This window comes from Plectropomus leopardus, chromosome 22 (assembly GCF_026936395.1).
Source record: "Plectropomus leopardus strain MGB_pleo_1.0 chromosome 22, ASM2693639v1, whole genome shotgun sequence".
In the NCBI taxonomy this organism is placed as follows: domain Eukaryota; kingdom Metazoa; phylum Chordata; class Actinopteri; order Perciformes; family Serranidae; genus Plectropomus; species Plectropomus leopardus.
This window is the reverse complement of record NC_142197.1, coordinates 4,172,853-4,185,779: the sequence shown is the minus strand read 5'-3', so window position 1 is coordinate 4,185,779 and position 12,927 is coordinate 4,172,853. Positions and strand designations below refer to the sequence as shown.

At 37.9% G+C, this 12,927-nt stretch overlaps 1 protein-coding gene across 1 annotated transcript in view; it reads left to right on the top strand.

Annotated features, from left to right (window-relative positions):
• The window catches only part of LOC121961199 (leucine-rich repeat-containing G protein-coupled receptor 5-like), a 62,355-nt gene that overhangs the window by 38,819 nt on the left and 10,609 nt on the right, over positions 1–12,927 (top strand). The window contains exons 7-15 of the mRNA XM_088073003.1: positions 649–864; positions 2,062–2,133; positions 6,761–6,829; positions 7,163–7,234; positions 7,367–7,438; positions 7,979–8,047; positions 9,898–9,969; positions 11,858–11,923; positions 12,287–12,358. Coding sequence (XP_087929129.1) covers positions 649–864; positions 2,062–2,133; positions 6,761–6,829; positions 7,163–7,234; positions 7,367–7,438; positions 7,979–8,047; positions 9,898–9,969; positions 11,858–11,923; positions 12,287–12,358 — 780 coding nt within the window. The remainder of the gene's footprint in view (positions 1–648; positions 865–2,061; positions 2,134–6,760; positions 6,830–7,162; positions 7,235–7,366; positions 7,439–7,978; positions 8,048–9,897; positions 9,970–11,857; positions 11,924–12,286; positions 12,359–12,927) is intronic.

Here is a 12,927-nt window from a genome sequence, read left to right as displayed (position 1 = left end):
CAACACTGACAACAACGATGACAGCATCTACAATGATGACAGTGACAACAGTAATGACTACAACAGTAATGACTGCAGCAATAATGACGACAGCAACAACAACAACAAGGAAAACAACAGCAACAACAACGATAGCCTCTAAAATGGCAACAGCAACAACAATGATGACAACAACAACACAGACAACCTCTACATTGACGACAGCAACAACAGTAATAACAACAACGACAAGAACAATAATTACAGCAATGTTGATGATCAAAAGAACAACGACAGCAACAACAATGACGACATCAACAACAGCGGCGATAGCTACAAGACAACGACAGCAACAATGACAACATCAACAGTAGCGGCGATAGCTACACCAAGACAACGACAGCAACAACAACAATAATGTCAAGAATGCAGCCGTCAACAGCAAAAACGACAAAAACAACAACAACAGTGATGACCACAGCAACAAAAATATTTATGTTCCGCTGCTGCTCGCCATCAAAATAGTTTTAGAGTTGCGGATTAAACTGTCACAGTTTGCAGAGTTTCTGTTCCTCCGTTAATCATGGAAATATATCTTTTTATTTTCCCAAAATATCAATATTTTGCCCTAAACTTTTAAGCTCACACTGCGTGTAAATCTTTCCGCAGCCGCCTGGACGCCAATCACATCTCCAGCGTTCCCATTGGCTGTTTCTCCGGCCTTCGCTCTCTGCGTCACCTGTGGTTGGACGATAACTCTCTGACGGAGGTGCCGGCGGCGGCCCTGAGCGAGCTGCCCGCGCTGCAGGCCATGACGCTCGCCCTCAACCACATCAGCCACGTCCCCGATCACGCCTTCAGCAAGCTGGGCCGCCTGGTGGTGCTGTACGTCCCACACAAACACAAACACGTTTCATAAAAGCCTGGAAAGTCACAAAATTTCTGTTTTTCTGATTCATTTCAGAAATGCTCATCATCCGATCAGGAAGGTTTTCTTTCTTTTAACTTGGCTTTTTTCCTCATTTCTTCTTCTGTTTCTCCGGTCGGATTTTTCTTCTCAGAGAAAAAGAGATCAATTTTTTATTTTTGCTTTATTTAACCCATATTTAAGAAAAGTCACAGACAACAACCACAGTAAAAAGATATTAATTAATGAATTAATTAAAACAATACTTTTTAAAATGTCATCATAAAAGTCCTTTATTTAACTTCCTTATTATCATATTTTATTAAATGTCATAATAACAGTAGTGTATTCAGATTTATTATATGACAGTAGCTACTTTCTTTAACTTTGTCGTAAGTGCAGTTCAATTATTTTGTATTTTAATAGTTAACATTAGTTTAAAGGACATTTTAAAATATAGAGATATATATCGTGAATCGTGATATAGCCTTAAAATATCACAATATGATTTTAAACCCATATCGCCCAGCCCGACAGAGCACACAGTGTTTGCTGCTACATTAATGCTCTGAATGTTGTATGTTGAGCCTTTAATTGAAATTAATCAAATGTGTCTCAATCTGTTTCACTCAGATTGACAGTTGTGGTACAAAAAATAAAAAACACTTGAATTAGGTGAACTTGTGTGAACCCACAGTTTTACTTTTATGGTAATATTTTGTTTTTGCCTCTGTGTGTGTGTGTGTGTGTGTGTGTGTGTGTGGACTGTTGCTAGGAGCTATCACTGCATTAAGTTTAACCGTGGCGGTGACTGTCGCTGACTGTCTGTAATAGCTCCTTAATAACATGCAAGACTCCGTGTTTGTTTCTGTGTGTGTGTGTGTGTGTGTGTGTGTGTGTGTGTGCGTGCGTGCATGCGTGCATGTGTATGTGTGTGCGGGTGTGTGTGATGGCATTCAGCGCGGCAGCATTGAAGTCTGCTGTCATTTCTTTTGTCCAATCGGCTTGAAGCTAATTTGCATGAAATTACCAAAAGAAAAAAAACCTTCTTGAGAGGCCCCAGGGCCCCTTTTAAAAAGACACACACACACTCACATGCACACACATGCGTGCGCACACACACACACTCTTTGTCTGCTTCATTAGTCCATCAGTCTCTCTCTCTCTCTCCGTAGGCATCTCAACAACAATAGGATCGTTTCCATGGGAACGAACTGCTTTCACGGACTCCACAGTTTGGAGACGCTGTGAGTTTCTCTGTTTGAGTGTGTGTGTGTGTGTGTGTGTGTGTGTGTGTGTGTGTGTGTGTGTGTGTGTGTGTGTGTTTTGGGGAGGGGTTTGAGAAGTCAGGGTTGAGTTGGGGTCAGGGTGAAGGGTTGGGAGATGACAGAGATGTTTAATTTATACATTTGTGGAGGACACTTCACAGGATTTATTCAAACAGCGCTCCAAAATCTGGAAAAAATCTTGTTTTTATTCTTAAGAGAGTTTCATCTCCTTTTCAAAAAGTGGTCCAGGTTGTGATTGAGGTTGACAAAAGAGTTATATCATAAGAAAAAAATCCCAGCAGACTTATTAAAAACTATAAGACTTATTCATGTATGTATAGAAGTTATATACAATATCACAAAACACCCGACAATACTACAACAACACGAATTCTTGTCGCATTTGCTTGTTTTAACAGAGTTTGGGACTTTTAGGACTTTTTAGATCCTGCAATATGTCAACAAACTAAAATGTTCTATATATTGAAAGAAATAAGTAGATTTAGAAATAAAAAAATAAAATCTGAGGAAATATGTAGAGGGTAAATAAGTAAAAAAGCCTTATTAAAGACTTATTGATCCATTTTCTTGTTTGTTTTTTCAACTTTCTTTTTTGTTTTTTGCTATTTTTGCAGTACTTTTTGTACTTTTAACTAATATCATGCAAATTCTTGGTCATTTCTTTGGCTGCTTATTGCCTTCTGATGTTTTTGAATAAAAGCAAGCCAGTTTTTCAGGTTTCAAAGGGTTAACAAGAAAAGTGGAGTTAAAACGCATCCTAAATTCACTTGCGTCATGTACTTTAAAGCACATGCTATAGATTGTTTCATAGTGCCAAGTATCAGTAAAGTTATGGTATCGAGTACTTTTACTGGCTTTTACTTTGAAAAGCAGTCTTATAGAAGTGTTTCCTTTGAATAAAAAACGTGACTCTTTTTTTCTCTGATTTCGATGTTAGTTGTGGTTTGTCTTTTGATGTTTATGTTCAGCTTTCAGGTCATCAAATTGTACAATAATTATATAAAATCTCACCGTAAGAGTTTAGGAACATTTCAAATGTTCAAAATTTAAGATCGCCGCTGCTGTTTCGTACACCAGGATGTGTTTTTTTTTCAGTATTTCTGGATATTAGATGGGGTCGGCGCAGATTAACCTGTGTGTGTTTATGTTGGTGTGTGTATAATCCGAGGAATGTGTGTGTGTATATAGAGAAATGTTTCTGTTTTCTCAGTCAACCAGAGAAGCAGGTTTAAACACACAAACACACACTGCCTTCATTTGGAAACACTTCTGTGTGTGTGTGTGTGTGTGTGGCTCCGTGTGTGTGGCCTTGGCTGTATGCTAATCATAATTACTATTCATACACACACACACACACAGGCAGCGTGTGTTTGTGTGTACCTGTAGGATCAGCAATAATAAACCACACCAGAGACTCACGTTCATCTGAAACTACAAACACAAACACAGAGAGGGGAAGAAAACGGAAATGAAAACAGAAAAAAAACAAATTAATTCAACAAGCTCGGTTCAGTCTTAAAGGAAAACACATTCAGGTTTTAGAGGAACGTCAGAGTCCAGTTCAGCTGTGGCGGTTTCCCATCTCATGCCCACCTCAGCTTCGTCTAAACCCCATCCCCTCTTCGCCCAAAGCCGGATTTTCTGGTTCCAGTAAATGACGAAAACGGTGGTGAGCAGAAAACCCAAAATCCAGCTTTCAAAACATCAGAAACCACTGAGGTTTAAACCATAAAAATACCTTGTAACTGTCCGTGGCCAGCATGAGCCTCCAAAAACCACCGGAGCTGAGTGGGAAAGACTCAGACACCTGTCAATCAAAATATTCCTTAAACACCATTAAATGAATGATTCAGCACATTGGGAACTACTTTTTTTGTTTTTTTGTTGCCAACTAACGTCCACCTGTCTTGAGCTGATGATACATTTGCACACCTGCCTTAAGTTGATCAAAAACCTCCATCAGGAACTTGAATTTTTAAGATTTGGGATAGATATTCCCATTATAGATGTCTTCTCTAGTAGTTCCAGTCTCACTGTAGAGTTGGTATTAGCAGCCCAGAGCTAAAACATTTGATTTAATTTCATTTATTTCAAACATGTAAAAGAAAATAGAGAAATGATTATACAAACAAGCAGACAGCCAAAAAAAAGGTAATACTTACAGTCAGCAGGTTTCCATTAACCCTCAAATTGCACAAATTGAAACTGTGAATATAAAAACCGCCTAATGGAAACATGTCAGTTTGAAAAAACTTTTCTTTTTCCCGGTCTAGAGCCGATATCCCCCAGAATAGAATTATTATTAGCCGTTTTGGGCTAAATGTTACCAGTGTAGGGTTAGTTTTCCCAGTCTATTGCTGACAATTCCCAGTATAGAGTTTGTCATAGTATATTTATATGCGTAGTATGATCAGTTTTGAGCTAAACATTCCCAGTTCAGGGTTGGTTTTCCCAATTTTGAGCTGTCAGTTCCTAGTAAAGATATAGTATTATCACTTTTGAGCTCAATGTTCCCAGTTTGGGATTGTTTTTTGTGATCTATAGCAGACAATTCCCAGTATAGAGTAAGTATAAGCAGTTTTGAGCTAAACACTCCCAGTTTAGGATTGGTTTTCCCAATACAACGATAAATTCCTAGTAGAGAGTTTTCATTAGCAGTTTTGAACTAAATGTTCCCAGCCTAGGTTTTGGTTTTTTCCAGCAGATAATTCCCAGTTTGAGTTATCATGAGTAGTTTTGAGTTAAATACTCCCAGTTTAGGTTTGGTTTTCCCAGTCTTGAGTCGACAATTCCCAGATAAGAGTTTACATTAACAGCTTCAAACTAAATGTTCCCAGCCCAGGTTTGGTTTTTCCCAACTGGAGCTGACAATTCCCAGTATAGAGTTATCATTAGAGGGTTACGAGTTAAATGCTCCCAGTTTAGGTTTGGTTTTCCCAGTCTAGAGCTGACCATCACCTGACGTTGTCTATGGGATTCTCGGGAATGTAACAGGAAGCCTGATGTTTGTCCGCCCACTAACATGACCTACTGAACCTAATCAGCATGCTCAATTTACAGCATGACATTCAAGTAATTAAGATTTCCCAAAAGCCTCTGGATTCCTCATGAGCCCTTAAACTGACTAAATCAGAAACCTATTATCCCGCTCTCATCCAATCACAACCCTCCAAATTCCATCAATAATAGTTTGGCACCAGCCATTGTTGTTACAAATCATCCTCTGGACACACACATGTACTCGCACACTCGGGACCAGACTGAAACAATTTCAATTTAATGGTATTTTCACAATGTGGCAGCTTCATTCCACACAGTGTGTGTGTGTATGTGTGTGTGTGTGTGTGTGTGTGTGTGTGTGTGTGTGTGTGTGTGTAATAGCCACCTGCATCCCAGAGATGGATGAGAGGACCTAATTGAAGCCATGTGCCGACTCTGAGAATGCTCTAGTCTCCACTGGTGATGAAAGAAAAGAGCGAGGCACAGTTAAATGTTTCTTTAATAAACTTAAAAGAAGGAAAAGCTAAACATCAAGCTCGAAACACAAACATTTACATGAGACATTTTCCCAGTCTGAGGCCGACTTTCCCACAGCGTTGTATAGCTGGTCTTTCCATTAAAGAGCTAATGTTTAGCTATAACGCCCAGCGTAAAGCAGACATTCCCAATATAACAGCATTAGAGATGGTATTCCCAACTTCCACTACAGAGTCAGTAATAGCAGCCTGGAACTACCAACGTTCCCTTATTAGAGTTGTTTCTCCCAATCTAGAGCTGTCCTTCCCAGTATATAGCTGATATTTCCAATAATTATCCCCATTCAAGGACAAACAAATTTACATAGAGCTGGTATTCCCATTCAAGGATGGACAAAATCCAGTATAGAGCTGGTGTTCCCATTCAAGGATGGACAAAATCCAGTATAGAGCTGGTGTTCCCATTTTAGGATTGATAAAAACCCATATGGAGCTGATATTCCCATCATAGGACAGACAAAGTTCTGTATAGAGCAGCAATTACACTTCTACGACAAAAAAAGTTTGGTTTAGAGCTTGAATTCCAGTTCTAAGACAAATAAAATTTGGGTAAGAGCAGATATTCCCATTGAAGGAAGGGCGAAATCCCTGATAGAGCTAGTATTCACATTCTAGGATGGACAAAATCAAATGTATAGAATTCATATTGCCATTTTTGGACAGACGTCTTGCTAAATTTGGGTTACTCTTAAGTTGCTCTTTGCCTTCTTTTCGTTGTTTTCAAATAAGGCCAATTACCCCAGTCTCAAAGGGTTAGCAGTCCCAGTCTAGAGCTCATTATTCCCGTTAGTGTCTGTATTTCCAAACTTGAAGCTGACACTCTTATTTTAAGCTATTTTATGTGTCATTCCAAGTTCAACCTAATACTGCGTTTTAAAGTCAGCATTCCCAGTTAAGATGTAACATATGTGATGTAGTAGTGCTAATCCCAGTCCAGACCAGGTAATCCCAGTCTCGGTATACATGTCTGCTATGAGGAACTCCCAGTAACTGATGATCCCAGTTTTTATTCCCACGTCATTTATATCTCCTTTCTTTCTGTGTCTCAGAGATTTGAACTACAACAGTCTGGTCGAGTTTCCGACAGCTATCCGCTCGCTCAGTCACCTCAAGGAACTGTGAGTATTTATTGGAGTATTTTAACTGTATTTGTATGTGTATGACTGAGAAAACTTTAGAAGAAAGAATAAAGGTAGTTTTGTAGAAACAGCATTAAGAACAAGGAAGTTTTTATTAAGCACCACGGATGAAAGAAGTATTCACATCCTTTTGTTAAAGTAGTAAAAACACTCTGTCACGAATACAAATCCTGCATTTAAAGTAGTATAAAGTATTTTTAGGAAAATGTACTCTTCTTTTGAGTGTTACAATAATATATATTATATCATTATATTGCCAGTAAGGGAAGGAAGGAAGGAGGAAAACTAATTTCTGTTCTGATTCCTGTTTAGTGGTTTCCATAGCAACAACATCCAGACCATCCCGGAGCACGCCTTCACCGGGAACCCGTCGCTGATCACCATGTAGGTCCCACTGATCCATGTTAGGTCTCGTGCTGTCTGACGAGACAATTAAAATTTAAGAACTTTATTTTAATGATGCAACCATACTGTAATAGTGTTTTCTGAAGCTGTTCGTCTGTTCGTGTTTTCCAGATTTTTCTACGACAACCCGATCCAGTCTGTCGGAAGATCTGCCTTTCAGAACCTCCCGGAGCTACGAACACTGTGAGAGATGAAACAGTTAAAATACTTAACCCTTTGAGACCTGAGCAAATTAGCCTGATTCCTTTCAAAATCATGGCAAGAAGTTAATGAGCACCTCAACAAGAAATGATCCAGAAATTAAGAAAAAAGTGAGAAAAAAAATGAAAAAATTACCTGAAAGTAGCACAAAAAAGTTAAAATAAATAATAAATAAACTAAAATAAACAAGAAAATGACTTGTGCCAAAATAAATATATTCTGTAACATAATTCTAATTGTTAAAATACATTTTTCTGGACATTTTTTCCTTCTTTTGGATAGCTTTCTCATAATCTCTCTATAAAAAAGGTCATTTTCTCGTCACCTTTTACCAGTTTTTTGCTCAAACGTTTGCTTATGAGAAGCGTCTCAAAGAAGAACAAGAAAACTGATGTCGAACCAGGTTTCAAAGGGTTAAATAAGTGACACCAGAATTTAGCTGCTGCTTAGAAAATAAGGCACTAATTAACAAAAAAATAAAGATAAATTTCTGTATTTTCTCGACTTAAATCTGTTTCTCAGCTCTCTGAACGGAGCAGCAGATCTCACCGAGTTTCCAAATTTGACGGGAACCAAGAGCCTGGAAAGCCTGTAAGACGCACACACACACACACACACACACACACACACACACACACACACACACACACACACACACACACACAGGAATGTTTCATATCTGAGTGTGTTTGCTGTTGTAGCCGACATCAGTGTGTGTTTTCAGAGCTGAACCTCAGATTGGTTATTAATACGCTGCAGTTATTTTTCTCTCTGACAGACTGTAACTTTCTCCTTGTTGTGACCCAGATTTCCACGTCATAATAAACACCATCGCCGTGTTTATTTTCTTCTGTTTTTCCATTTAAACTCTGAAAGCAGCGTGTGTGTTTAACAGTAACCTCATGCTGAACCAGGAGGTGGAAATAAAAACTCCAACCAAACAAACCGTCACACATTCTTCAGCTCTGTGCTTGTAAACGGTCCCTCCCGCTGTTCCTGAACGCCTCACGACGCTGTCTCAACAGAACATCAAATGGAGGGAAATTGGGCGAAATTGTAGCAGTATTTCCTATAAATCTGCTAAAAAAATGCAGGTTTTGTCGCTGATTGTATTTGAAAATTAATCATTGTTTAATAAAAACATAACGCGGTTACTCCAGGCCCACACAGTCCACTTTAATAATCAGGTTTCAATCGATCCTTAAAAAGTCTTAAAATGCATTAAATTAATTTCTTTTATTTCAAAAATAATGAATATTAATTGGCACTAAAATGTCTTGAATTAAGACATAGTAAATAGGATATTATAAAAAAAAACAGATATTGAAATTTAAAAACAAATCTAAAAAAGAGAGATAATGTTTAATTTTTTTTAATTTTCTGAATGCCTCTTGCATTAATGTTACGCAGATCAATATATAAAAATATAAGTTTTTTTTCCAGCATTTGAAGTGGATCGTTGACTTTTTAACTTGACGAAAAAGGTTGTGCTTTATGTTAAACATTTGGCCAATAATTCATGTAATTCATGATTTTTTTCTCTTTCAGTTTTGGTTATCGTAAAATTGGTTGTAAATTTAATTCCGAATGGTATTAAAATGTCTAAAAACAAAACCTCTAACTTGCCTTAAGCTGTACGAACCCTGATAATGCTTCTTTAAATCACCTGAATTTCCTGCAGTACATTTGATGCACATAAACACGCTGTAATTATTATAATAACAACTTGAATGCGCCCTCATTTCTCCTGAACACACCATAGTACAGTGCAATTCATTTTTGATGCACTTAAATGCACCATAATACTTTTTAAATGTACCTCAAAACACCAGAAGTCACCTAAACACATCATCACACTGTGCATTTTCAGGATTCCCAAAACCACCATGATACAATGTAATACACCTTCACTGCACCTGAACGCACCATTATTCAAATAAGCACATCATAATTTGATGCTGCAAACACATTTGTAAACATGCAGTATTCCTGAACACACCATGGTACAACTTACCACACTTTTAGTGCATTTGGACACACAAAAATACACCTGAGCACACCATAGTGTTATCTAATGTACACCTTAATGCACCTGCAGGAGATCTTTGTAAAAGTGGGAAGCAGCCGAACACAACATAACGCCTTTTTAATGTTCCTGAACTCATCTTAATGCACTGAACACATCAAATACCTTTTTTTTTTTTTACTATTTTAGAATTCATCATAGAGCCCAAACACACCAGAGAGCAAACTAACACACCTTTAAAGCATCCCAAACACACCATAGTGCTGCGTGCACATAATATGATGCCCCTGAACACATCATAATACGTTTTAAATGTTCCTGAATGCACCATAGTGCAATCAAATACACACCGTGACTCTATACACAGATATTTTCTTTTGTGTGTGTGTGTGTGTGTGTGTGTGTGTGTGTGCAGGACCATCACAGGAGCTCGGATCACCTCTCTGCCCAGTTCGGTGTGTGAACAGCTTCCAAACCTTCAGCTGCTGTGAGTTCGGATGTAAACTGCACCCTCACCTGTCGACTCGTTCAATCAGTGAAAAACAACCAGACTCTCAGCTGTGTTCATGAGCTTTGAGTCGTAAAGTGGGAACAACATGAAAACTACTAAGAGCCTTTAAACAGGAGGCTGATAGCTGTTTCCATTTTATTTTTATCTGCTCTGTCTACCTTTTATCTGCTCACATTGATGAGCGCAGTTTCGCCCAAAGCTGAATATCCTTCACGCTCTCGGCTACCAGAAAAAAAACAAATGTGCAACGTTTGGCTCCGAATAGATGCCAAGTGTAAATACGCAGCGCTTACAATGCAAAGAATTTAAAAAAAAAAACACTTTTATTTTCATTTCACTTCAGCTGAGCTTTATTTCCATGTTCACACAACAAGAAAGCGTTTGTCAGAGATCTCAGGTGCAAATTACAGCGTAAATAACACCAAAAACACTAAAAACATCCGAGCAGTAAAACTGCTATAAGAACAAACACGAGCAATAAAAACAAAAGGCAAACACGTTTCTTAAAAACAGTAAATAAAAAAAGTTAAAAGATGCCGATCACAGCTATAAAGATTTTAAGTGCCAAATAATGTGCAAATTGAATTAAGTGTCCGCGCAGATGTGAGAATAAGTGCAAATAAAATTTTAGCGGCCGTCAGATGGACCGAAGAGTCACTGCAGCTGCACTTGTTGCCGTCTTCAGTGTTGTTTTTTGGTAAACAACATCAGTCTTAATCTTAAATATCACATAATCATTCATTTTCAGAATTTTAACCCCTCAAATTCCTGTTTTTTTATCATGATTGCTGTTGTTTTTAGAAGAAAAAAAACACACAAAAAAGTATTATTTTCAATGTACTACATGCTAAGTAGATTATTATATTTTGATTATCACAGCCTGGAATATGTCAGTGATAAGCAGCAACATATAATGACATAATTTTAATATTTATATGTTTTTTAATTAACATCAGTCACAATCATAAATATGAAATATTCATTATTTTTTAGAATTTTAACAATTTAAATGCCAGGTTTTCATGATGCCATTATGTTTTTAGATAAAAAAAAAAAACACAAAAAATGATTTTCAACAGACTACATGCAAAGCAGATTTTTAAAATTATTATTATCAGAATGGATATAATGATAATTAGCAGCAGCATTGATTGTGACAGTGCACCGAGTGGAAACGGCATGTATTTTCTCCACATACCAAATATGGTAAAAGTGACGTAATCAGGCCGAAAATAGTAAAAATGACAAATTTCAAGTCAAAAGCCCAGAATGACACCCAGAAATAATACAAGTCATGTTTTTCTGCTTTGATGGCTGTGACTCTCATCTGTGGGATTCAATGGAGCATTTTTTTTGCACTTAACAGTATGAATGTAACAATGTAGTTTCCAGAGTATTTTAGACTTATTGTAGGAGCTGAGCTGGAAACTCAAAGATTAAACAAAAATACACGATCTTACCAAAATGTATGCCACATGTTTGCACTTTGAATGTCAAAACCAAAAATATCATTTGGTGATGGAGAAAATATCAGTCATTTGGGGACCATGGGAGTGCGTAAATATGTTTTAACCTGCTGGCGGTGCTTTCCGAAAAGTCAGAGGAAAACCGGAGGGATACGTCCTCTGGGGATCATGAACGTTTGCTCCAGATTTCACGTCCGTCCATCCAATATTTGTTTGAAGTATTTCAGTTTGGGACTGACAGGCCAACACGTGCTGCTCAGTAGAAAAATATCTGATGCCGGAAAGTTTCGTCCACTCGGTATATTTTTAACGTGATGTCTGATGTGAGCTGCTGTTGACACCGTGATGCGTTCGCTGTCTGCTGGACCGATGACAGCTGAAAGTTTCTCTCTCTGCAGCGACCTCTCCTATAATCAGATCCAGACTCTGCCCGGCTTCTCCGGCTGTGAGAGCGTCCAGAAGATGTGAGTTTTAATACTTTTATTTATTTATAATTTAACTCTGCAGATACTCTTTCACACACAGGTTCAGGTACACGACCTGTAAATCCTCCAACACACACACACACACACACACACACACACACACACACACATGCAGCTATTCAATCTACTCCACAGTCACTGTATTCTTAACAGTTACCATAGCAACCGATAAAGTACAGCCAGCTGTGCATTGTGGGAATAATTAGCACCGTTGTAGTCCATGTTTGACCAATCAGATCGCTCAGAAGAAAAAAACTCTCTGTGCCGTAAAACAGATAAACGTGATGTAATGGAAATATCTGTGTGTGTGTGTGTGTGTGTGTGTGTGTGTGTGTGTTTCAGTGATCTGCACCATAACGAGATTGAGGAACTGGAGGAGAACACCTTCCACGGTCTGATGTCACTACGCTCGCTGTAAGAGCACACACACACACACACACACACACGCGCGCGCACACACATGCACACACACACACACACACACACAGAGTTTAATTAGGCTGGAGATCCTGCGCAGCGATCCGAAGATGCCCTCCTTAAACACTTCCACATGGACACACACACACAGGTCCAGGTGGTCGACAGGTATGATGCCATAGTTTGGCTCAAAGTCAGGAATCTAACAGAAATACTACGACAGCAGCAGAAGTACTCGAGTCTATTACTTAACCCTTTGAAACCGGGAGCGAATTGGCTTTATTACGTTCAAAAATATGGAAAGAAAGCAATCAGCAACTTAATTAAAAAATACCTGAAAAAAAGCAAGAAATTAGAAAAAAAATGACAAGAAAATGTAACTAAAATATGCAACAAAAAAATTAAAAAAGAAAAGTAAGAGAATAAAAAACAGGAAATGACCTGCAAAATTAAAATGAAATAATAATATAATTTTACTGTAACCTAATTTTAAGCATATAATTATAATAAATATAAATATAGTTTTCTTGATATTTTCCCTAGTTATCCAGAATTTTCTAAAGATA